Genomic DNA, 26,802 nt, shown 5'->3' on the forward strand with positions numbered 1-26,802 from the left:
TTCTCCATCCACACGTGCCAGTTGTATAACTGCCGTGATTTGCATGCCACTGGGCCAGGGCCAAATAGTTTCTGTAAAGCAGAGGCTTTTGCAACAGGAGGGAAAAGGGGGGAGGAGACAGAGGAGAGGAAAGCTTGGAGGAGGGGAATGGGGGAGCATATAAGAGGAATCCTCCTGTTTCACCCCCGTCACATCGCCTCCACGCTCCTGATCGCTTTCCTGGGCCGAGAAGCTGAGAAGAGAGGAGAAACCATGAAGGGCACGCTGCTGAGGATACTGGCTGCACTGTCCTGCTTGCTGATTTCCACCTGGGCAAATGTCGTGCCTGTGCAAGACTTCAGCCTGGAGAGGGTAAGAAAAACTCTGACATGTCAAGTTGTTGCTAAATCAGACTTGCATGTGCTGTTTGAAGTCAGGTTTTGATGGACTCAATGAGGAGAGTAACTGTCAAATGTTCCGTCTCTCTTTTAGATGGCAGGCAAGTGGTACCTGGTTGGCTTTGCTACCAATGCACAATGGTTTGTGAATCACAAGGCAGACATGAAGATGGGGACTGCCACGATAACGCCAACTGAGGGAGACGACCTGGACCTCTCTTACTCCAATCTGAAGTAAGCAATCATTTCTTAATCATGTTTCAAAGTGACAAAAAGAAGGAAAGAGAAGATCCTAATGTTTTTCTGCAAGACTGACCATAAACTGACCATATTCTGCATTTCTGTCTGTTTATTTCTTCCAGTGCTGATGGTACCTGCTGGAGGATGACTCACCTCGCCAAGAAAACCGACACTCCTGGACGCTTCACTTTCCACAGCCAGGGTGAGTTCATAACACACACACACTCAGACACAGTTTGTTTTAGGGCACAATCTTATTGTTTCCCCTTTCCACAGCTTGGAATAATGACAACGACATGCGGATTGTCGATGTGGTGTACGACGACTACGCCCTGGTCCACACCATCAAGACAAAGGAAGGCGTGTCCGAGGTCTTAAACAAGCTCTACAGTAAGTCCTACTCACTAACATCACCGGCTATATTTCGGGGAAGCATTGCATGCTGAAGGCAGACTTTGGTGAGGGTTGATGGCGCCGGTGTTGTGGTCGCAGGTCGCACTCCTGAAATCAGCGCCGACCTGCAGCAGAAGTTCACTCAGTACTCCATAGACACGGGAATCCTCTCAGACAACATCGCTTTCCTGCCGAAGAACGGTATGTTATCAGTCAACCTTTACGCATCTGATTGACTCTGAGTGGTTCAAACGTCTGTTTACTGACCCCTTCGAATGCATTTTTATAGCTGAATGTCCTGAGGCCTGAAGAGTCCGCTGCATCCAACATGCTCCGTCTGCCAAGCCCCAGACTCTCGCCTGATGCCTGCACTGTGACAAAGCTCCACCTTGGACAATAAAACTTAAGCGTCTAGTCTCACATTCCTTCAGCAAACCAAAGATTAAGCCTGATCTGGATTCAGACTTTATCCTCTTCATTCTGCAAACTGACTGTGGCATAAGAGCGGATCGACAAAAAGCTGTGGTGGAGGGGGCGGGAAGAGCGTGAAAGGTGTCAATGTGTGTTTTTAACTGCTGATCTCCTTTTGTAGTGTCTTTTAATAAAATGCAATCAAAGCAAATAAAACTATTGAAAAAGGACAAAGTTTAGAGTCATATGTTCTGCCCTCTGCAGGTTGGGTAACTATAGTCTCTGCAATGCACATTAAATCATTTTTGCACAGTGTTTGTTAAAATATTTTGTGATGAGCTGCAATGACTAACATGTCTTTTTATACAACAGATTTATTTGGTCAGCAGAAAGTGTGTTTTTAGGTGACACAAACTTGATTTCAAGACAATTAGTGATATGAACAGTTGTGAATTTTACCGTGAAGCCCTCTTACAAGTATAAGAACAAGTCAGTGAACACTAATTTATCAGATTTATGTAAGTTACAAATATGTTGAAAAAGCGATTGTGAGGATAAATTACCACCACTTGAAGCCCTGAAGGAAATCCAATATTTAAAGCATGGCCATTTTTACAAATACAAGGGCAGTTGTAAAAAACAGAACCTCCCATCAAACCCCCATATTAAAATCTAACATCTACAGGCCCTATTTAATCTATTTTATTGAGATTAAAGAGAAACGCAGATAAAACTGAGAAGTGATTTTCTTACTGGGTAATAAGCCTCAGCCTCCTCCGGCCCATCGCAGTCCTGCAGTCACTCAACCATCCAGTCCACCTGCCATCCTCACCACTCTTTACAGACAGGAGGATGGAACCCTGAAGATGAGATGATTGCAAATGTGATGAGCTCAAATTATATTTCCGACAGAAAATAAAGAAAATGCGACTCACCGTTTTCACCGCTCTAGTTTCCAGAAGCGTTCCTGATCCCATACAGTGACGTCCAGGAGAAAACCGGGCTTGTGTGAGAGCAACAACATCACATGCAGGCAGCCTCGGCCCTGATTACTGAACCTGAGAGGTTTGCTCTTTGAAATGCTCCCTGCAGTTATTTTGGATTTGTACACATTACTTTCTCAACCAGAGATTTGTAAAATAACACATTCCTGGGAATCGCTTTTTATATCAGTCATGATGATTTTATCACTATCTTCAAAACTTTTCACAGTGCATATAAGAAAATGGATATGGCATTTCTGTGGAATGGTCCGAATAAGATCCTATTTAAGTTTACTGCATTTCATCTGTATATCTATGGAGGACTCACTCAACAACAAAAAAGTCACTTTTCTTTTCTGTATTGAATTCTGATCATTTGTTTCTTGAGCTGAAACACAACTATTATTACATAGTGAATTTAATAAGGATGCATCATCTGGCCACAAGAGGGCAGCTTATGACTGTTTAAACATCCACTCTCTCCTTTACTGAAAACACATTCACGGTCTCAGCACTTTTTTCATGATTATCATGAATATTAGCAATCCTTTGCAGGCAGTGGCTGCCTGAAGTGGGGATGGACATCATCAAACGCTGGATTTGCACCATACCTTGTTGACATCGACAAGTTGTTGTGTCCTTAAAATGATTGGGATTCTTTTACTGTTCTTTGGCAAAGTCTAATTTGACCTTTCTGCATTTTCGGGAGCTTGTAGTAACCCCTCCATCTGCTCTCATGAGGTCTTCTCTTCATGGCAGATTTAGATACTGATGCATCTTCTTCCTGGAGAGAGATCTTCACTTTTGAGATCATGAAGAGGTTTTCCTTCACAATGTAATAAAAATCAACGAGATGCATTGGGGGGAAAAAGTGATATTAAAGATCAAACACTCTTTATTCAACTCAACAGAACTGAAAGCAAAACATATGGGTTATGGTCTAGTCTGTCAACATCGATTATCCCCTCACATCATGTCAGGTATACTCAAAATAGATATCAAGGGTTTGTTTACATGTTTATAGTCTGATTTTGAGGAAAAGAAAATGAATAATTTGACTTGAAGGATGCGATAAGAGAACAGAAAACGTCTCATTTGAGGCCTCAGTAGACGGCAGGCTCTGTTCACCAGCTGCCTGAATATCTCCCATAAAGTGATCTATAGCCGGCAAACACCCACAAGGTGGTGACGGCGGCGATGGAGTAATCTGACCAAACAGGACATACAAAACAAACTCGACTGGTTCCAAAAGCTATGACGGGATCGACAGGTAAACGTTAACTGAGAGGAAGAACACGGCGAGAAAACACAACGTGTACATGTTTCGACAGCATGTCGGATAACGATGGCACTGTAGAGTGAAGCTCGGTTCAGAGTGTTTGCGAAGCAGCTGCCTCCTCATTCCACACAATGTTCTGACTGACTCATGCTTCTCCAGACGTGTGCGTAACAGAGGGGAGGTGTGTATTCTTTCACGCATGCCGCTCGTCCCGCTGCAGACGGTCCCTCTCGGCTGTGCTTCCTTCTTTGACATCAGAGAAACGAACATTTCAAAATCAGGCTTCGAAAACTGAGGACAGTTAAACACAGCACCGTTTAAATCAGGATACATTAAAACACCTAAGAGAGATTTCACGCAGCAGCAGTACAGTCGTCGTTCAGAAATTAAGCAGCGCAGAGCGAGGCGAGGTGGCTCCATACTTTGAAGGCACGGTGGATGAACAAGCCAATTATGATGCTAACCTGGTCCTGGGTCAGAGATCAGAGAGCCGTGTTTATCCCTGCCTTCATCTGACCTTCAGTGAGAATTAGGATCTGCTGACATTTTATTAGTTTTTACCTGTTTGTTTGCTGATTCTTTTTTTTTTTCTGCATACGAAAATTAAAGATGAACAGTTGTCATTGTTAACTGAGTAAGCTTGAATGTGTTGTGCTGGTTGCAGACCCCTGTTAAGAAATTAGTTTTTTGTCGAACGCTGCTTTTGACCGCTTTCAAAAGCACGCATGCACACACACACACACACACACACACACGCATCCTTATTGGTGTGAGCCACGTTTCCTGATTTTGTCGTTCCTGGTACTTGTAATCGATCCCAACATCTGCACAGATGCATGCACAATCTGTAAACCTACTGCCTAAAGTCTCTCTTAGATGTAAAGTTATGACAAAAAAGAAAAGAAAAAGAAAAAAAAAACACACTTTAAAATTTTCATTTAAAAATTAGACATAAGACTCAAGTGTTTGGCAAAGAAACAAAGTGACTGTTGGAGTCTGAATGAGTAAAGGCTCACGGTTTCACCCATTCTGAATTCAAAGAAAGCTGCCATGCTGAGCTAAACCAACCCTGGGGTGTCATGATTTCCCATCATGCTCTGAGAAACCCTTCTCTGCCCTTCAACAGAAAGAGATGTCTCATACAATCCAACGTCATAATATCTAAACATAAAACTCTGTATTTCACAGATAAATAACATCATGGACAGACGTATGATATCACTCTCATATAGATATGGATTTTCTCATTAGTGTTTATGTATTTGACTCTGAATAGATCTTTTGAGAAAAGGAGAAATTAACACAAATAATCATATTTACAAAGTGACTTTTGGCATCTGTGTTCCACTCTGTTACCACGATTCACGCAGCACGTCATTCCATGGATATGAGCGCTGACAGACCGGTGCATCCACAGCTTGAGGGGAAAAAAAATAAATAAAAGTTTGGCATGTTGACTTGATCATTTTTGATATAAGATTTTTGTTAAAATATAAAATTAAAACGCGACAGGGACTGGCAATAAATCTTTGCTATCACACGACCCAGTAAGTATAATTATTTGTCATATACAGTATTCAAAGGACTCCTGAAAACTCCCAAGCACGATACAAAGAAGGACAAGCCGGTTAGTATATACATGTACAGTCTCTGACACTGTAGCTGTGCTCCGCTGAATAAATGCCCCTCTCTTCTCATTCTAATACTCTGGATATATAAAAAAAAAACAAAACAAAAAACAAAGAAACAAACCAAAAGAAAAAAGATTTCTGTACATGTCTTTCACACATCACATCCAGACCTTCTCTGGGAGATTATAGTCTTATTAAATAGCCGATATTGATCGGTCATTTAATCAACCCCCATCCATCTCTGCGGCAACTGATGCTTCCTCTCAGAGTCTTAACGCCGACCGTTAGATGAACCACTCCTTCTTTGATTCGTCGATGGTCTCTGGGTTGTCGGTGCCGATGATGGCCGTGTCCGCCGACTCGCCGGCCGACTCGCCGCTGCCCTTGGCCTCGTTGGTGTGGTAGGTGCCTTTGTGGCGGAACATATAGCGGATCAGGAACACCAGAGTACATAAGATGGTGAAGATCACCACCGCGATGATACCTGCAGCAGAAGCAGACACTGAGTTATTGTTAAGTCCACACAGGAATGAGTTTGAACATAATCCAGGAATTCATGTCTGTGTCTCCCGTCAAACCAGTCGAAACCCAACAACTGAAAAATCTTCAACACAGGCAGTTATTTCTTATCTCATCTTTTATAACCATTTCTTTTAAAATGATGACATGAGCACCTCCAATGATGGCTGAGTCCCTGTTGACTCCATCAGGAATAACTCTCTCCTCGTTGAAGGGGAATTCAGCATCTGGCAGAAACACAGAAAGAAAGACATATAAAAAAAAAAATCTATTTATTATGAGATTAGCGGACAAAAAAAATCATGATAAAAACACCACTGAGATGCACAGAGTCATTTCAATGTCAGGAAAATTCAAAGACAAGCCATAAAAATGGTTTATTTTCTTCACAATGTATCATTTCATGCATAATTTGTGGTGGTTTAATGGATTATAAAGGTTTAGATTATCCTCAAATATGTCCTCGACAGTTATTAATCAGTCTTTGGGACATTGCAGAGGAGTTTATTATAACGTATCGTTTGGTGATTTCATGAGTTTCACTGAACTTCCATCACAGGTTAAGAGGTTAATGACGTCTTCTGTCCGCTGTAGGTCTCTGTCAACACTCATTATTTAATTGCTGCGATTCTCTGTGGAGGAGAAATGATGGGGAGGAGAGGACGATCCTGCAAATCGGAGTTTGTTATTCAACAGCAATACTTGTGAGAAGCACAGATGAGATGTTGACACGCAAAACCTCTGCGTGAAAAGAGCCATCAGCTATTTCGCCCGCCGGCCGATTTACCCACAATTCTCCTGGGAAGTCAAGAGCATGACTAAGATTCAAAAGACGGAGGCAGTGAAAATGGAAAAAGCCACAGAGGGCAGGAGGGTAATTAGAGTCATTATGGTCTGTTAGCCGCCTGCATGTTGCTTCAATCCAACGGCCGAAATGTGCTGCGTCTGAAAACACGGCGGACAAGGTCGAGAACGGAGAGGACGGAAAAGAAAACAGCAGGAAATGAAGATGAGAACTCGACGATAAAGGAGCCAAAAAAAAAAATCAATTTGGAAGCCAGACGTCGATCATTAAACATGAGAGATGGAAAGAGTCCAGGATAAATTATAGATCGGCTCTATGTATAGAAAACTGGAGGCAAATATTAATCCATTCAAGTGGACGGATGTCGGAGTGCTGACTGTGAGTTTGAACCTGAAGACCAGATCGATGATGGGGATCAATCTCACAGGGCTCGCCGTTCCCAGAGGCTCGGTTGGCGCGGAGCCTGAGGAAGACAGCTGCTTCCAGGGTAATGACCCTCTGAATACTAAATGCTGCTGTTGACTGTAACAATAGACACAAGAACACAGATGTGGGTGTGTGTGTGTGTGCATGTGAATGTGTGTATTTGTACAAGTCTGAAACAAAGGCGGACTGTGTCTCAAATCGAGTTGCCACAATAATAGGTACACTTGTTACACAGCTGGTTACGGCTCCTATCTAATCAGCTGCAGACCAGTGAACGGGGGTATGCTCGGTGTGAGTTCTGTCTGAGGAGTGGAGTTAGGAGAAAAGTTCATGGTGATTTTGTGCACTTCATGTGTGTGAGTGTGTGTATGCTACATTGTCTTTAATCCACGAACAACAAGGTAAAAGAAAATCTAAATCATACCATTGTGTTTCACTTTTACAGCTTTCTGTTGAGGTTCAATCAATTTGCGTAAAACAGGATTTAGTGAAAAAAACAATCCCAAAGGAGGAAATTCTGGGGCTATAACATCAAATGTGAGCAAAGTTCTGACAATTTGAGCTGCACTCCGACAGAAATTGGAGGCATATTTCAGTTCAACGACCAAACAAGCTTCCCCATAAGATGAAGAAATAGAAGAGAGATCGATGCCATGAGAGACAATACAAGGAAATAAACAGAGAAATGACAATGTATCAGAGGCAAACAGAGGTTTCACAGTTTGCAGCGTGTGACTGACTGGAGGTTTTCTGTTTTAGTCTACATAATCAGATTTGCCGTATTCTCTCAGGAAGGAGGGAGAAGGGAGGTCTGACCCACCTGTGTTGTCCAGATGCCAGGGATCTGTTGCGGCAGACATCGGCGGGATGGTAAGAGGCGACGCCCCACAGTTGGACTCCACCAGTTTCCCCTGGTAAGACACGGGCGAGGCGGCGGCAGGCTGTTTTTCTGGCTGACCCGCCGTCGGTGTGGCTGGAGTCTGTGTTGCTGTTGTTCTCAGTGCGGATTTCAGAGGGGCGATTCCGTTGAACTCGACCCGCGACAGGCACCCGATGAAGCCCGGCGTGTTGTAGCGCTCGATCAGGACCGGATCTATGTGTCCAGTTTCTGAAGAGAGACACAGAACGACAGAGGAGGAAGAGTTAGTGTGACGATCCAAACTGATTAGAATATAAGATTGTGGAGACCACTCAAAAGCGTGCGCATGCACGCACGCACGCACGCACACACAAACGCACACACACACACACACACACTGACCTCTAATGTCAAATTACAGCTTGAATAGTGAATTACTGCCTCTACCACTCTCTAAGTATTTATGGCTCTCCCCCTCCCCTGCTGTTCTGCAGTTTCCCCTCGATTTATGGGATGATTTAAGAGCACTGCAAGCAAGTTTCATGGTGTATCTTAGCGTGATGGATATATTATGCTCCACTTTTCAATGTGAGTGCCAAAAAACTTAGTGTTCAGTTTACTATCAAAACGTTTACACGGAGATAATGGAAGGCCACTGCAGATTAGATAATTCTGTCATTAACAAACACAGCTGTGATGACAAATGCTGCGTATTTCTTTTTATTTGTTGAATGACCTTTACTGCTGCGTCTAATCTACATTAATATGATTTCCCATAAACTGAAGAAGCTGCTGGAAAACATTCAGCGAGTTGCTTTGCTTCTGTCCATCGCTTTGTTTATTCAAAGCAAAACACCTTTAACACAAAAGTTCAGAGAACTTTGTTTATCCCGCGCGGGGCAATTGATTCGGCCCTTTCCAATGCACACTCACTCATACAGCCAGTCAACAACATGAATAAATAATCAATCAGTCTGTTAAGGAAACATTTTTAAGTATGGGACAGACGGATATGTCTGAACAGTCTGCCAGTCGGCAAAAAACACAGACAGACGAGCACACACAACATTTAAAGTCCCTAATTAATCACTATTGCATGTTTTTCTACTGAGAGAGAAATCTGGATCTCCCAGCAAAAGTGCAACATTCACAGGGAGAGCGGGCAGACAGAATGGCCTCCGAGCCCAGAACTGAGCTGGAGATTATCTCTGTGACGCAACAAATATTTCAGTGGAAGAAACTGTGGCTGAAAGAACTGCATGAATCATGTATTACATTGACTCAAATCAAACCTCAGAGATGATACGAGAGAAAACCAACTGCAGGAAACACACAAGAGAAAAAAAAAAAAAACCCTCTCTAATGTTTACATTTTAGTCACGGTGCACAAAATCCACATCGTCAAACACTCACCATTCTCACACAAACTTGGACTAGTTTAAAATGCGACGCATTCGACTCCTTAAATAAACTCCTCTTCAACACGAACGCTCGTCTGGAGCCAGTACAGAAAGAAACTTTCATATCCACTGCTTTTCAGATGCTGCACAACCGCACCACACCCAGAAGGTATTTGGACAACCCTGCAGAGAAATATCAACGCAACTGGACATCTGTGTGTGTGTGTGTGTGTGTGTGTGTGTGTGTGGGAGCACATGTGCGTTTGAGCTTATCTAATGAACCCTGTTATGTTCAGTGATGGGAATTTGAGGATCTGGACGAGGCCTGTAATGCAATTCTATGCCGTTATGTTATTTTGATGGGTCAAATACTAGTGAGTGTGTTTGTCTGTGTGTGTGTGTGTGTGTGTGTGTGTGTGTGTTATTGATTGTTCTGCCAGGAATAGAGCGAAGCAGTATGCGAGTCTTGTTGGTGTTCATCATCTGACCAGACCTCCTACAGACACGCACGCTGTGTAAATGCAGTTCGCTGTATCTGTAAGTGCACAGAAAACAACCATTACTGCGACACTCGAGGTGCGACGGGTGGTTCTGCTTTCAGAAGCTACTCCACTGGATTCAGAGCGATATGCGACTGCCGTTTGTATGCATCGGTGTACTCAGCTCTACCTGTCTAATGATGCAAAGGGTCAACGTTTTCTGCAGGATCACACACAATTGTACCTGCCATCAGCTACTTCACGCTGCGAAAATGCTCTGGATGTGGAACTGTGTTCTCATTTGCATGTGCGTGGGGGTTTTACAAGATAAGTGCAGAGACAGGCACATTCAGGCACAGGAGGGAAGCAAGAGTGAGTCTTACTCACTTTGAGGAGAGCGACTGGATTGCTGATAACGAAAGACTTCTGAATACACAGCGCGAATATGAATCCGACTCCTCTCTCTCTCTGGTGTGCCAGAACATGTGTTGGATCTCTGCAGAGCCCTGCGTGTGAATACTAATCAGCCCTCTGTTGGGAGCATAACAGGCTGCTTTACATACAATGCCATATGCTGTGCGCACATAGTAAATAGAGAGCAAGCTTCCAATGGAAAAACAGCGTGTTTGTAGCTGAATGACTCACAGACGTCACACTTTCTGCATGATGAATAGTTGTCACGGACAAGCCGCCCCTGTGATTTTAATGGTGTTACATCCATTAGGCTCTAATGGAAGAAGAAAAGGTTCAGACAATTACATAAATGTCTGCTGAATCGAATGCAGTCCAATAAATTTGTCTTGCATATTTAACAACCTTTTAGAAGTTGTGAATTTTTTTTCGCGACTAAAGATAAACCCTTGCAATAGTAAATCCATCCGTGTATCGTTTAGGCTGCTTTATATATTTTCTTAGTGTTGCGAGGCCCTGAGAGCCGCTCGAACCGATTCGTCCAGAAGAAATGTTTAAATCAATAAATAGCCTCAAACACATGCTTTTGCACTGAGGGAGACATAACTCATGCACGGAGAACGAACAAACTTCACACTAAAAGGCCCCCAGGCGCAGTCTGGACTCGAACCAGGGATACACTATTCCACAAAAATGTTGTTCACAAAGCCAGAGAGAGAAAAAAAAACAACAGCCCACTAACACATTAAATCGTAACAACACTGTTCTATTGACAAATCTCAACATTATGAAACGCATGAGCTTATAAAGAGGTTTTTATGGAGAGCGTCATCCATAACCAGCACTTAATAGGAAACTAATGCAATAACATTAAGAAGTAATCTTGTTTTACCACGACCAGTCACCACAAACTGATCACAGGGTTTGTAATCCCTCCCATAGTTTTCCCTGGTGGAGTCTTAAGGAGCTTTCCAAACTAATCAATAAAACATGTCCTAATACACAAACCAACATCACCACATACACTAATCTTCATTTGAAGAGAGCGAAGGCTAATCCTTCAGGCTTTAGACGGAATGAAATTTATAATTGTAGTTGTTGTGTAGGTCCCTTGTTGTGTGTGTAATACCTGGTGCCACATGTTACCTTCTTCTCTCAAATCCAATACGATTCTCACAGACACACACGCACACACACACACACACACACACACACACAGATCAGAGGATCGTACCTCCTGATGGTGTGTCACCGTGATGGCCGGTGACATGACATGAATAATTCAAAAGGTGAGGGGTAGCATATAAAACTCCAATTAGAAGGATGCTGGGAGGGGGGTGTGATTCGGTGTTGGAGAAATTAACAAAGGGAAATCGAAAAAAGCTGCTGGATGCAGAAGGAAGAAAAGGATGGGGGGAGACCTGCAGAACAGGCAAAGAGGGAGGGTGTGGCAGACGCTCGCCGTGAGTGGAAAGGTGAGAGACATGAGAGGAGGGGAGGGAGAAAGGAGGGGGTCTGAGGTGTGAGCGTCTGGACAGGGAGGAGTGGGGAAAAAGAAACGGGGTTACATGAGGGGTGCTCGAACGGAAGGGTGGAGCAGAGGAGATCAAGCACAGTTTCCATGGCAACAAATGGAAGCTGATGTAGGGATGGTGGAAAGGCAAAGAGGGGAGGAGTATTGAAAACATGATGTGTTTGAGACACTTCAAAAGAATAATAATGTGAATCCACCCACCACACCCATTTGTAATACAAACCCTCACACACACACACACACACCAGTGTATACAGGTAGTGTGTCTGGTTTGCTGGTCGTGACTGAACAGAGAACAGCCAGACGGTGAAAAAGAGAGGAAAGCAGTCAAGCAGACAGAGTAAATATGAGTATATAAACATGAGATAAGATGCTAATATTCTTAATACGTCTGTAATATCTGTAATTCCAGAATGAGTGCAACATCAATGCATACTTTCACTATGCTGTGTCTCCTCCCAAATGTTGATATAAGAGTCTAAATGTCAATTTTGAAAAGTCAGGAGGCGTGTGTTAGCATAGAGAGAACACCTAAGTAAACATCAGTTCATAATCAACATATATAATAGCTGAAGAGGATGTAAGGCAATGAGTTTCCGACGTGGAAAACACACCTGCAGCTGCAACACCCTAGCCCACTGAACACACGGTGCATGCAGACAGGGAGGCGTGTACCTCTCCACCTTCCTCCCTGATCAGGATGTCTGCTTTCAACCATGCCAGGCGAGAAAACACAGACATGACAGAGACACACAAATAAACAGACCGTGAGAATAATAACGTCGCACTCTCTGTGACGGCTCATTTTTCTGTCTCATTCAGACACACTCCAGGGATCTGCGTAATTTTCCTGCAATCCAATTAATCCAGCGGGTGGATTGCCTCGGAAATTCAAAAGCATTAAATATTTTCTTTTGCTTGGAGCATGAAAACGGAATGATAAACCTCTCTATCTCTGCTGCAAATTCAATTTACAGTTTTACACTGAAATGACTCACACTGAACCCCTGAAACCTTGGCACAGTCACGGACGAACACATACAAACCAGAGACAACATAAGGATACGCGCACGCACGCGCACACACACACACACACACACACACACACACACACACACACACACACACACGGAGCTGTGGTTACCTATGTGGAGTTGGCGTCAGTGTCTTTAAACAGTTTGTGAGGCAAACCTTCCTCCTCTCCTCTTCTTTCACGCGGGCTTCTTTTCGGTTATGTGGTCCTGTTAACACAGTTCCACATTGGCAGGCACTCTCTCTCTCTCTCTCCCTCTCTTTCTGTCTGCCTGTCTCTCTCTAGCTCTCTCTCCCTTTCTCTCTGCAGTGCAGTCCCACCCCCACTCTGACACAGCAGCTGGAGAAAACCTGGAACCTGGATGAAGACTCTCCTGGATCAGGACTCAGCAGTTTAAAGCACTAGTTGTAACAGTATGATGTCACCCCCTTCACGCTCACAAAACACACACAGACGCAGCAGTGACCACTCACACTCCCATCTCGATTTTAGAGGCTCGCCGGGATGACAGAGATTACAGAATTACCAATCAGCCGCACAATGCCTGGAGACAGATAAGAGGCGAAAACTAATCTGTGCTATCAGCCGCCTCCAACATCAGGCTTCATCAGGGTTTTAATCAGAGGCGCAGCGTCCTGCGGCGTCGGATGCAAAGGTCGCGAGACAAAAGACAGACAGTGACAGGCCTCCTGAAAGAAAGCGAGTCGACTGAACTTCACGGCAGTAGAAAATGCTTAATGCTCGGAACAGACTCGGTGGCACACAGCTATAAAATAACTGGGGCCCGAAAAACCTTGAAAACACCCCAAAATCGGCATCAGCAGGGCAGCAGCCCAACAGAATGATTTATTAATGCAGCCGTGTTTCAGGCAAATGCTTCACGCAGCATGCAGCAAGATGTAATTTAGGCATGAACTCATGGTATCAGCGGGATGTGCTACTCATCATTTCTCCATTATTCAGTAGAACTGAGCAAAAACTGCTGCTCTGATCACAAATCCCACCGTATGAGACAAGACAAGTGTCCCTTAAGGTTGTTCGGTTTCATGTTTGCAGAGGTATTCATGACTATGTTTTCAAACATGCTCATTTTTCCACCGCTGGAGTATACTTTCAACCAAATATTAAATATCAAGCCGCATTAGCCGCTGCTGGTTGAAGAACACTCAAATATACTCACTGAAATAGCGTGCTATGAAGGTCATGGGAACAACAGAAACCTCATGTCACTCAAACCTTTCTTTCTCCATTCTGATGCTCAGTTTGAAATTTATTTGGTCAGCCTTCGCTGTGCCTACATGTCTAAACGCACTGGGCTGCTGGCTGCTGAGTGGCAGATGAGATACATGCTAAAGACTATGCTGGTTGGCGTTATGAGAAGCTGGTGTATGATGAGGGTTTCAGTGGCTTAAAGAAAGAAAGTAGAGCAGACAAAGACAGCTGACTGCAGAAAACACTCATTAAACTCCAAGGTTCTTCAGAAAAGAAGCCATTATACCTTGAAACGGCAGTGTTACTTAACGCCTGGGTGATAATTGGTTTTACCCACAGGGAGCGACACAATAAATGTGTGCGGACACGGTTAAGAGAAGAAGAGAGGCGAGCGGCGTAAAAAGGAAAGAGAGATCAGAATTTTTTGGTGCTGTAGTGGTGCACATGTCCTTTACAGCTAACCCTCAGGGCTACAGTCATCTGTCTCTACTTTCACAGCATCTCTCTCTCTCTCTCTCTCTCTCTGCCTTTGGCTCTAACTCTGCTCCTATGGACGGACACACACACCCTTGACAGATTTGTGGCTCAGAGGACAGAGTTGGGAGCGTGTCTGCTGCTCTGGCTGATGTATGACTCATCTCCCTCATCTGATCCTCTGGGATGCAGAGATCTGGAGCCACACACAGCGCACCAACCCATCAGGCGCTAACACACAGCCACATGTGTACAGCTGCAACAGTGCATTGACTTCATGTCCATGGGGCTTTCCTGCAACACTTTGCTCTCAGTCTGAAACAGTAATGATTTCTCTCATGGGGGACATTGTTTGAATGACCAAAAGTCTCCAAATGAAAAGAGAATTGAAGCCACGACATAAGGCATAAATCAGTGGTAGTTGATGAGGCCTAGTTGGAGGGGAAACGTGAATGCAACAAGAATGCTGTGGAATGAACTAAAAAGAGTCGTTCACGCATCCTGAGACGATAACTGAGCTGTAAGAGCTCTCAATAAGGGAACACTGAACCAAAGATACTGTTATTGAGCGACTTAGAAGCTCTTCAACTTCCTGATATTATCATTGTTTGTGATAGACTTACTTTCAATTATCTGGGGGAATTCAGAACATTCACGTCCCACTTTTTTTGCCACAAGTACAAATACATGCAAGAAAACAGATGTTTACTGATATCCTCACCCTTCAGGCATGAGTACACTCTTATTAGTCACAGATGTAAGGTTAGTTTCCAACAGCAGGGCGCTCACAAGCGTGCACACACACCAGTAATTACAGACGCACACAGCATAATGCTGAGTCATTCCTGCACTGCATGATTGATACTGCTTTACATCAATTGCCAGCAAACTCTGCAAATCTGACAAGCCGGATTTAGAAACCGCCTCAGAGAAGATAAATGTCGAAGACGACGACGACACAGTAAAACAACCAGTGTCGCTGTTTATAAATCTAAAGACATGTTTCTGGTTATATGAGGATCACTTCTTGGATTGACCTCTTGAATGCTCACCTTTAAAAAAACTAAATAAGAAACGTTTTAGGTGAAAATAAAAGAGAAAACTGACATTTACACAAATCGAAGACATGTAGGAAGACTTCTTCAATACTTGTGGATATCTATTCACAAATATATCCGTACACGACTTTCACTACCGCTTCCATTGTTGTGGGAGCAGCTTATATGGCTCCACAGTCAGCAGACTGCGTGGTGACAGAGGAGACGTCGCTCTGATCAGTGTGTGTTTGCTGTCGCGAACACAGGGCCTCTTTCTCCCAGAAATAGAGAATCTGATCGCTCAGCTGTCTGACAGCCTTTCTTGTCTCTGCGGTTTAAACAGAGAAAATGAGATCTGATGAGATGCGCTCCTTCCTGATTGTTCTCGCAGCGTTTCCCGCGCTGCTTCCGTCTTTGTGATCGCTGCTCTGTAATTCCTCTGTATTCCTCTTCTTACTTTAATTTTGTCAGCTTTCCAGTTCTATGTTGCATCGGGTTATGATGTTTACAACACTGCAGAAAATGAAAAAAAAATCACTTCATCAAGTATGTTAATACACAGTGGTGCAGATGTTTAAAAGTGTGGCTTTTTGTAGGATGAAACTATTCCGGCATTTGAGGTGAGCCTGACCTCTTTCTCCTGAAAGCAGAAGAGGGATGGCTGCATTTCCTGTGTGTGTGCATGTGCACATGTCTGTGTGCGCAAACGTGAAATTGCACTCCCCGGAGTTTTCCCGGTGTGCACGGCGGTCGATTGTCAGCTACTACTTCAACCTCACTGACAAGCTCTGCGCTTGAAGTGAAAGGACAAAGAAGAGGAAGAGGATGAAGTCATGCAAGACAACACACACCTATAGACTGCAGTCATGTAGACAGGCCTACCACTAACTCACAAATGGGAATAGGTTAATAGCATGAGATAAGTGATGATTGATAATAGATTGCTGATTATGATAATTGGTTCCTAAGGAATTTGGACATAAATTTACGAGCTCTGGAAGCTCTGCGGTCTTAATGGGTCCAATGGGACGACATAAAGTGATGCAGATGATGATCACCTGCATTTTTATCCTTTCCAGCACTTCCTCTGCAATGCTGCTTTCCTCAGATACCACCATCATTTAAAATCCCATACATCCACGCTGACATATGTTAAATAAAGCACAGTAGCTTTCTTCTGCATATATGAATTCGTTATTTTGAAGCATACAAAGATGGGTGTAGTTGGGCATCATGGGCTGCCCCAAAATCCCTCTGCAGTCCACTGGCGTTCTCTAGTGGACATAATGTATAACTACAGCTCCCTTTCAAAAAGAGAAAATCTACTTGTTTGTGTGTGTATAATTTTTGTTGTCATGGTCACATTCACTCATTCATTCACTCATATTCAGATTTGAGACCAGGTTTGAAACATTATGTTTTCCATGTAAAAGTGAGCATCTTTGAATTGAATTAAGAGGATGCAGGGTGAAGTGGTGAAGTAGCGAAGAGCAGCACCCCCCCAAGCCTTTCTGAGTTTGCATGTTCTCCCTGTGCATCTGTGGATTTCCTCTGGAAAGCATGTGTCTGAGGATAATTGTGACTCTGTTGTGTTACTCTGGCCTCACCCACGGTCAGGCTCTGCTATCAAACTGTAGATTTTAAACAAACTAAACTCCCTCCTGCAGCCCAGCATGCCTCTGAGAGTCCACTAAAAATCCTATAACGAGACAGAAAGAGTCTATTCGGCTGCCCGAGTTCACAGAAGTCACTACAGCAAGTAATTACAACCTGCACTTTACACACGGGCCGCTTGTAGCCAGAAGATCTTCCTGTTTCCACTGGGATTTAAAGTCAGTTCCACTACATTTAAGAGCAAAACTCCAACCACCTTGTAACGACGCTCTAAAACACATGAATCCTAATATGGTGAGTTCAAAGAGATGAGAACTACAAATATAATAAAGATACATGAACATGGTGAGGTTTTTGTGTGTGAAGTGTCAGTTTAAAAACCACCGTGAGCAGAAAAAGTTGAGCCAAGGTGACGAACTCACCGAAGACTTTGCCCAAGAACAGCGTCTTCACCAGGTTGAACTTAGTGTCTGAAGCATCTGGCAGGTTGTAGCTGACTGGAGGGTAATGATCCAGCTGAGGCGAAGCAGAGAGAGAAAGAGACGGAGAGATAATTTATTAGCACCTTGCATTTTAAAAAAAGTGAGTCTGAAAGTACTGACCGCAGCATTTTAAATAAAGACCCAGGCAAGGATCTGCATCAGCACATTAAGCAGAGTACAGTGCAATCATGAAGACAGGGAGGTAATTCACTGTCAGGCAAAGTAAAGCGACTGCATGGTAGATTCTGGCTCAATGGCTCCCTCTGGTGGTTGACAAGTGGCAGATACGCTCCAGGAAAGAAACTAAGAAACTTTTCATGATATAAATACAACCATGCATGTACAGACATCAGCAGAAGGGTTGCAAAGGTTCGCCTATCACCACAAAATGGATTCATTATTCTCAATTTACTATCTAATATCGTTGAACATGCTTAATGAAATTACACTTCGTTCATTAATGTTGAATTCTGAGCATCAAATATACAGAAGTGAAGAAAATTGAATATTCATGTTAAACATGAAACAAACTCCAATCCATATCTAGTGAGCTGCAGTAATATTTCAACAGTATTTATTAAAGTAAGATAAGAATCATCTCAACAAATATTTTTTTTTTCTTTTTAAAGAATAATCACATTATTGTGAATTAAAAGACACATTTGGACAGTAGTTTGCACTTTATGTCGCAAAGGAAATGAGCCTGGTTCGATTCTGAACTTCAGGATTTATTGTCTGGAGTTTGCATGTTCTCCCCATATGTGGATTTTCTTCAGATACTCTGATTTGATCTGAGGGTATTATAGTCAGACGTGTGGTTAGAAACACATCCGACATTTCACCCAAATGAAACGGTACTGGATCGAGCTCCACTGGACAAAGCTTTGACAGAGAGTTGGACTGAAAAGATGACAAAAAAAAGTCATCAAATGACATAATAAAACTTAAAATACTTAATCTATTGAACAAACCATCCACCACCATGCAAACAGAAGAGCTGCTGACTCTGGAATCAAACCAGGAATTTCTTAACTGTGAGGCAACAGTGCAAGACACTACACACTGATATTAGTGTATTAATCTTCTCCTTGGTAGAGAGCTCATCACTGCGAGCCATTGACTCAATTCTTAACCTGACGCAGATTAAAACAGTTTAGTTTTTAAGATGTTCCTCAACCGGAAAATATTCCAGTCGTACAAATATTCACTATGATGAAATACATGACAAGCCTCATAGAGAGGACGTCTCTTCATCTGTGGTCCTGTTGAACACACCAACCCGAAAACATCCATCTATTGAGCTCTCTTTTAAAAACAAAAACATCTGAGGATAAAATGTTTGTTCACAAATGTCAGAGATGATCAAAGTGAAAAACCTCTCATGTGAAAAGCCTTCACATGTTCTGCTGTAGCTCAGTTAAACTGGCCCGGAATGAAAGCAAACTAGAAAGCGATTTTCTACACTGAACCTGCAAAACAGCACTTCGGCGACACTAGAGATAAATGATCGAACATTAATTACAATGCAGAGTTTTGTAAAGAGTGTGCTGGGTTCAAAGCCCTTCCCTGAGAACTGACAGTGTTTATAAAGAAGAGCATCAGCAGAGGAGTGAGAGCAGAGCGGGTGATGGAGGAAGGGAATACACGACTTTAATATCCCTGCAACATAATTAACTTGTTATTGCTGTTTCAGTGAAGTTTCTAATTAGCTTGAAGGCTGCAGCCGGCTGCTATTGACGGGAATAATTTCAGCCCCGCAAATTGGTTTCTGTGTGTTCCAGGAATAAAAGATCTTCCTCCGTTCCGTCGCTCGGCCCGCAGGAGGACCGTATCTCCGCTCGCACCGGCCCGCGGAAGGCGCACCACCGGGCCGAGCCAGACGAGGGGAAGTCGGTGGGAAACAAAGACTTTTGTTTCCACGTGCTTCACTGGAAATTTGCTCTTTTGATGTGCTGGACGGCCGCCGCGGCCCGCTAGCGCCAACAGAGCCGGACTGTCACTGAAGGCTGGAAGATCTGAGCCTGTGTGTGCACAAGCTCTTGTTTCCAGGTTTGATTCAGAAGAGTCCCTTCACACACACACTCACACACACACACCATTCTAATTTGATTTTTTCCAAAGGCCCGGCCTCAGTGGAGCATTGTGTGGGTTTTGTTTTCCACAGCGACTGGAGGGTGGGATAATGGGGCACAATTAAATTGTGCTCAGCTTATTTACTTTTATCTGAGAAAACAAATTGGCTGCACAACCAGGGAGGGTGCTTTGAGGCTTCAAACCCCACAAAAAGGTCCACAGAGGAAGACAACTGGGAAAGGGGGGGAAAAAAATAACTAATTTTAGCAAACTTTGTCAATTACTTCCTCGGTTATTGGGATCCTTTCCTTTTACGCTGCACTATTTAGACAACACGCTCCTCTCCTTTAAGTGCTTTTGGAGCCGCTTAGGTTACATGAAGCTTACATAAGCAAAGCAATCAGGGGTAAGACAAAGAGAAAATTAACAAAGGGTGAAATCTATTTCCCTAACTATGCGCTCAAAAAGAATCTAATTTAGCCAAAGTGCTGCATATAGCTCCACAAACTACTTTACAGTAGACTGAGTCTCTTACTTTCACGGACCTTCCCTTGGTGGTGCAGCGGTTCGCACTGTTGTCTCTTGAAAATGTTCACTTCAAGTCTAGTTGTGAAATGCTAATTTCCTTTTTTTTTTTTCTTTTCTTCTTATAGATGGTTCCACTTCGTTATCATGTAAAGAAGTGATTATTCCCAGCACAGCTGGAGCCAGTCACTCACACCACCGAGCCATCCACAGCTGCAACTGGTGGAGGAAAGACATGGGGACGCGGAGATGAGGAGCCCGACGCCTGGAGGGACTTTTCACTTTCATCTCTAAACCCTCTCAGTGTGAGAGGAAAAGGGAAAGTCAGAGATGGCGAGATGGGAACTTATTTTAATCTCGTCTGGTTGCGCCTTTGATAGCGAGCGAACCTGCTGAGACCTCACAGACTGTTTTAAAAAAAACAAACCAAAAAAAAAAAAAAAAGAAACCAAACACTCGCTGCGTTCGCGGCACTTCACACGCCTGTGCATACATTTCAGCAGGTATTTCTGTTCACATGCAAATCCCCACCTTGAAGTAAGCCCGAGGATTATGAAAGCGTCAGATAACATAAATGCATCAAAGGTATCTTATTTTAAATCACATTTTGTGGGTTTGCTCTCTTTACCTTCAAACTGCCGCTATTCTGTCTTTTCATGTCGCTGGATGTTTCGCCCTGCCTCCCGTCTTCGCTCAGATTCAAACTGCCACACGCCCACTTGTCTTCCCACTTGTTCTCGGCTCGTGTCTTAAAACTAAACAGTCGCTTCTCTAAATGCTTGCGAGATTTGCAGCTCTGATAGCAAAGCAGTCAGATTTCTGCAGCCTGAGGTAAACAGGTGACTTTTTTTCTTGTTTACTCTTGAATTTGATCAACTGGCAGACTCACAAGCGTAGCGGCTTTAAAAAAAGAAGATTATTTAATGCATCTGACTCATATCTCTGCCTCTCACTCATTTTATTATCTCAGATGAAAACAGGCCTCTGATTAGCATGTAAGCAAAAATAATGACGGCGTGGTTAGATTTCAAATGCCGATGGAGCGCTATTACAGCCTTTAATGCATAATGCAATATTTGTGAATGAGGAATTAGTAATTTTATATTTACATATATTATATAGATCAATTTTATATCCCGGCACTCCATGATTCAGTTTAAATATTAGAGAGAAGCTATTATACAGCCCAGCATTGGTATTCAAAGCTGCACATTTTATATGATAGATGGATCATCAGAGAATTTCAATGACTGGAGATAAACTCAAAAGCACAAGTCCAGGTGGTTAATGTGTACATATTCGATGCCACTTGGATAAAAAAAAACAACAAAAAAACATTAGGTGATAATTCATGGGAAAATCAGCCCACCCTGCAAAACAAGAAAGGGCTTTATGCTTATATCCTCAACATATGTCTTCATCCTCCATCTGAATGATTAAATAAAGATATTCAGAGGTAATCTGATGAAGAACTTCTTCATCAGTCACTTGATGATGCTTTCTCTGTGGCGCCGTGAGGCGTGGAGGAAATACCTCTTCGCCGTGCATCAGTGCAAAAAAACGGAGGGACGAAACTTTGAGCTGAACAAAACGACAAGATTCCTATCAGGTGAATAATTTATAACTTCCCTTTCCTCCCAAATATTGACCTGCCGCCAACACAATAACAGCTCTTTTTTCTTTACCATAGTTCAGTGTCCTGCTTTATCGGCATCTGTATCGATAGTTAAATCGCTGTATGATAATTAACGTATTTCCTGAACGGTTTAGTCATTAGTAACAGGCAGAGTGTTCTGAGTTAGTCAGGCCACATCACAAACGCTAAAACTTGGAAAACGCACTCGGTAGTTAATATTACGGCCACACTCTGAACACTGCTGAGCATCGACATTACCAATCCAGGCACAGCTCCGCCACAATCAGCCAGTAAAAAGCCTGATGTGTGCATGTATGCATGTGAGCGTGTGACAAAGTAGCAGAAAATCCCTCACTCCAATCACTTCCTGCGCCAGTAAAAAGAGATGCGTTACGCTGAAGCACTCCCAGAGGAGTGATCAGTGGCTGCAGGATGTGATTTGCTCAGAAAATGAGGATGATTTCCATTGGATGTTTCAGTTTAATTTTCTTGCTGTCTGAATTTTTCACTGTAGCCTGTGAATGCAGGTGATGAGTTTCCAGGATGGATGGGGTCATCGCTCTCCGCGCACGCGGCGAGGGAGATCTCAAGACTTATGGGAGAAAAGGGAGATGCAATCATTGCAGGTTAGCCTGAGTTTTTGCAATCAGTTCTGGACCTCATTTGATTTCTGCTTAACGAAGGCAACAATAAATAGAGCTCAGCAAAGACCTGTAATGATCTGATCAGGTCAACATTCGACTCTGGAAAAACAACAAATTAAGTGCCTCCTCTCCCATCATTCACTGTCTCTCCCTGGAGTACCGTCAGTGTCAGATTGTATCCTCCGACATATTATCCATCTGTCCACCCACCGACTATAGATTTTGTATCAGAGCTTAGGTTGAGGGGGCTTGAACCTATTTCATCGTCAGACATTTCTCTGGGATAAGAGAAACGAGAAACAAAACCTCTTCTTCATATGAGAGGAACGACACAGCACTGCACCACTGCCAATATATCTACCATTTATATTCATGTTTACTTGATTTGTCATTTTTTTCCACCGTGCCCGTATCTTCTAACCACAATCAATACAAAAACCCTCGCAGATAAGTTGCTAATTAAATTCAAACTTAATTCTCTCTCATGTAAAACATCGTGATTAGTTGCATTATCTCAGCAGAAACCTGCCTGTCTGTGTTTTTAATAATATAATGCTTGCTGTGAATTGCATGATGAGATTACCCCGAAAACAATAATCACATAACAACGAAACACAAAATACTTTATCATTACAAATGATAATGGCTGTAAAACGAAGTTATGCACTGATATGAATTACAGCCAAAGAGAGAATAGCTTCGAACGGACGCAAAGTTTCAGCAAAAATCAATAAGTAAATATTAAGTGGATGTTTTGCACAGACGCTCTCAGTTAACTGGAAAGAAAGTGAATCAATTTATGTCCGTGTGGATTGAGTCCCTCCCTCAAGCCAGCAGGAAGTAAGTGAGGGCACCATGAGCGAGCGCGTCTGTCTCTGAATGTACGTACATGGCTCACATCAAAGAGATTCATACACTCTCTGAAATGGCCGGACCATAAAAATGTAAATTACATAAGTGCTCCGAAATGCGAGAGTTAAAAGGTATAAGTGCGCGGCAATAAAGTCACACCACATGATATGCAAATAAAGTATGCAAATGATAAATTATACATGAGGTCATGCATAAAGAAGCTACTGTTTGGTACAAGAATGCAATTTTTCACTTTTTTTTTCCTCTTTAGCGCCGTCTCAGAAGACAGGTCTTTTATTGACAAAGTGTATACTGCCTGGAGAAAAAAAAAACACACACAAATATATTCTGATGTGGATACAATCAATCACAGGCTTTTACAAGTGGCAGCCAACCATTTAGAGCTCTCTTTAAATTGCAGCCTGCAGCCACATTTCTGCATCTTAGCCCAGAACAAAGTCTGTAATAGTTTAGCTGAATTCTCACTCTATCCTTGACAGCCGGCTACTGGCTGCGGCTCGGCCCGATCGATGCGCGCTAAGCTGTTCGGCTGCACAAAACTCCGGAGTGCAAAAACACACACACGCAAAAACACAAACACGGTTTTTTTTTTTTTTTAATCCGCCAGAGTACCGTCTCATATATGCACACCCCCGAACATCTGCATACGGGCATCGATACGAACAACAACAGACGCGATCGCGTCCCAGCATGTCCTAATGCAAACACACACACAGATCGATGGGTTGTCTGCTGCTATATTTAGGCTGTCTACTGGAAGTAGATTAGCAGTGGCAAAGGACAAGCAGTCTCATCGCAGCGAACACAGGCTGGGATAGTGTGATTGTGTATTTGTGACAGAGTAAGTGTGTGTGTGTGTGTGTGTGTGTGGTTTTTGATGTTGTAGCAGGCTGCCAATCTCCGCACTTTTGCGAGCGCTTGTAAAAGTCGAATACTAAAGTGGAGTTTATGTCTCGCTGTGAGCATAAACTAAAAGCGAAAAACATATCCAGCGGACGGTCTGGGCCTGGGCGCGAACTGGTGGAAATTATAGAGGATGAACACTCGAAACCTTGGAAAAAATAAGTAACACCCGCAAGACATGTGAGATCTCTTCATGTAGACAAGGTCCAATACATATTAATGAACATATACGTGTAAATATGCGAGATTATAGCAAAACCTGCTTTCCATCTGCCGTCTCGTGGCAGGTTAATCCCAGAAACTTTAAACAACAATCCCAGAGGAACAATAGCACGAGTGGAAAATAAGAAGAAGAAATGTTAAAAAAGAAAATATTTTTTAAATTATTAACCTACAAGTCTTTTCTTTCTCTTTTCCTTCTGCTGACTTTTTTCTACTGCTCTGTTTCCCATGTGGATCCTAGGTAACAGCTGTTATTGTGCTATTTTTCTTTTGCTGACGTCAGACAACATTATGGATGTATGTATCTATAAATGAACGTCTGCTCTGCTCTGCTTTAAAAAAAAAACAAAAACAACATTTATTTTGTTATTTGTGGATCCCACCCAGAAGTTGAGGAACTTTTTACTTTTTTCTCCTCTTCCTCCAACATTGCATTTCCTCTTGCGTGTGTGTGTGTGTGTGTGTGTGTGCACCTGGATGGTGATGCTCCTGTCGACACGTGACATGTTGATGCTGTGCGGCTGTCCGTTGGCCAGGTTTCGCTGGTCCACGTCTATGGAGAACGGCTCCCTCAGGCCTCCCAGGTTATACCGCACCTGCAGTGAACCTGAGGACAAACAGGACGCCGTTTTCAACCCGGAGCCTGTCGCTTGTGGCCTCATTATTGGCTGAGATGACGAAGCTGAGATTTCCATTGGATGGAGGGAATTAAAATGAATGAAACAGAGTGATGGATAAAGCTGGAGAGGACAGCTGGTTTTCTGAGGAGAGAGAGCGGACATATGTATAAAAGAATGGATCTTGGATATGACGCTTCCAGGCCGGGGGAGAAGAGGAAGACTTCAGAGAAGATTCATGGATGCATTTAAGGAGGACATGGAGATGGTCGGTGTAACGGCAGAGCAGGCAGGTGATTGGGTGAGATGGAGGGAGGTGATCCACTGCGGCGATCCCTGAAGGGAGCGGCAGAAACACCAAGAAGTATATGATTTAACAGTCTGCGCCGTCTCCTGGCTCCACAAAGAACAAGAATTTCTCATTCAACCTCAAGGCAGTGTGAGCATTTTATCATTTTTTTGTTTGTTTTATTGAGCATGTAAATTGCTGAAACACTAGATGGCACTGTCACTTTTTTATTGATTCTCGTTTATCAAATCACTCTGCTGTCTGTCAGCTGCTGAGTGGGAGGTTTGCTCACTGAAGGGGATGTTTTTTTTTTGGGAGATTACAGAACTTTCCAAAGTCAAGGTCGACCTCTAAAACGTTCCTCCTCACTCGAGCTGACGCACACACACGGCGGCGGCTGTGCGGATCTCACCGTTCTGTCTCAGCACCACGGCCAGGTAGTCCTGCGTCTTGGAGCTCACATACAGCAGGATGGCGGGAGCGTTGGACGTGCTGAAACTGAACGCCAGCTCCTCCCTTGTCAGGTTGACTTCCCGCGGCGTCAGCTGGTGCGTCAGGACCCTCGCGTCCCTGCTGGCTCCCGCTACCGCTTCGGGCAAGAAGTTGTACTTGACCAGGGTTCCCGCCTCGAAAAAGCCCCCGACGTCTGAGTGAGATGACAGGAGAAATGAAAAAACATCTATCTATGCAAGGAGAAAACAAAACATCAGGATATTTATGCAGCAGATATAGAAAGGGAGACAGACCCCATCCATCAGGAAAGCTACAGGGGGCCACTTGCAAACTCATACATGCAAGAGAAAACAGGGCAGACGTATTATATGGCCAGAGGGGAATAACCACACGCATAAAAATGGCTGTGTTCACAGGGCGTAGTAAAGCGGGTGTTAAATTGCCGTGCTCCTGCATCTGACACCAAACAATACACTGTTTAACAGTACATTAACAAACCTAATGGCATACTTCCACCATTCCACAGGCTCATATTGATTCCCATAATCAAATGTTGGGAAGAGGCAACCTCATTTTTCTGCAGCCTACTTTAGCCGAGCCCCTCGTTTCTGTTTATTTGTGAAGGTGAAGGCACGGGGAGAATAGAGTTTTCGGGATGTGCGTGCAAGTAAATACCAACTCAAACACCTCTACGCATCTGATTTCTCTCTCTGGCGGCAATAAAACGTATTAATATGTCCCTCGAAAGTACTGAATTAGACGTGCACATATTCAGGCATCTATCAGAAAAGCTTCACTCCACTGATTTTGCCGGGCCAGGCAGAGTACAGTAAATACTTCAAGCTACATCACTTATTAAAAAGCTTCGTATTAGAGAATGTTGCTAACTTCTGTTTAACCCGTAAAAGGAAAAAAAAAACCTCTCCTCCGCTCCGCTGTACAATAGTTTGATCCAACATTCTGCTTTG

General features: G+C 43.3%; 2 protein-coding genes across 2 annotated transcripts in view; one reads left to right on the top strand and one right to left on the bottom strand.

Annotated features, from left to right (window-relative positions):
- The first annotated feature begins 132 nt into the window (after nt 1–132).
- Nucleotides 133–1,651, top strand: LOC115394617 (lipocalin-like). Its single transcript, XM_030099961.1, has 6 exons — nt 133–351; nt 472–611; nt 740–819; nt 894–1,007; nt 1,110–1,211; nt 1,300–1,651. The coding sequence occupies exons 1-6, from the start codon at nt 148–150 to the stop codon at nt 1,317–1,319; spliced, it is 660 nt and encodes a 219-aa protein (XP_029955821.1). The 5' UTR covers nt 133–147; the 3' UTR covers nt 1,320–1,651.
- A 1,627-nt stretch (nt 1,652–3,278) lies between these two features.
- Nucleotides 3,279–26,802, bottom strand: part of cntnap2a (contactin associated protein 2a) — a 205,846-nt gene continuing 182,322 nt past the window's right edge. Inside the window, exons 20-25 of the mRNA XM_030099964.1 lie at nt 25,794–26,027; nt 24,949–25,082; nt 17,540–17,633; nt 7,885–8,172; nt 5,989–6,060; nt 3,279–5,798 (exon numbers count right to left, since the gene is read on the bottom strand). Of these exons, the coding sequence (XP_029955824.1) occupies nt 5,599–5,798; nt 5,989–6,060; nt 7,885–8,172; nt 17,540–17,633; nt 24,949–25,082; nt 25,794–26,027 (1,022 nt within the window). The 3' untranslated portion in view covers nt 3,279–5,598. The remainder of the gene's footprint in view (nt 5,799–5,988; nt 6,061–7,884; nt 8,173–17,539; nt 17,634–24,948; nt 25,083–25,793; nt 26,028–26,802) is intronic.

The sequence above is a fragment of the Salarias fasciatus genome, chromosome 9 (assembly GCF_902148845.1).
Source record: "Salarias fasciatus chromosome 9, fSalaFa1.1, whole genome shotgun sequence".
Lineage (NCBI taxonomy): Eukaryota > Metazoa > Chordata > Actinopteri > Blenniiformes > Blenniidae > Salarias > Salarias fasciatus.

Coding starts and splice junctions, on each gene's coding strand:
- LOC115394617 (XM_030099961.1), top strand. CDS start 148: ATGGGGGAGCATATAAGAGGAATCCTCCTGTTTCACCCCCGTCACATC. Junction 820..893: donor CTTCACTTTCCACAGCCAGG/GTGAGTTCATAA, acceptor CCCTTTCCACAG/CTTGGAATAATGACAACGAC. Junction 1,212..1,299: donor CGCTTTCCTGCCGAAGAACG/GTATGTTATCAG, acceptor GCATTTTTATAG/CTGAATGTCCTGAGGCCTGA.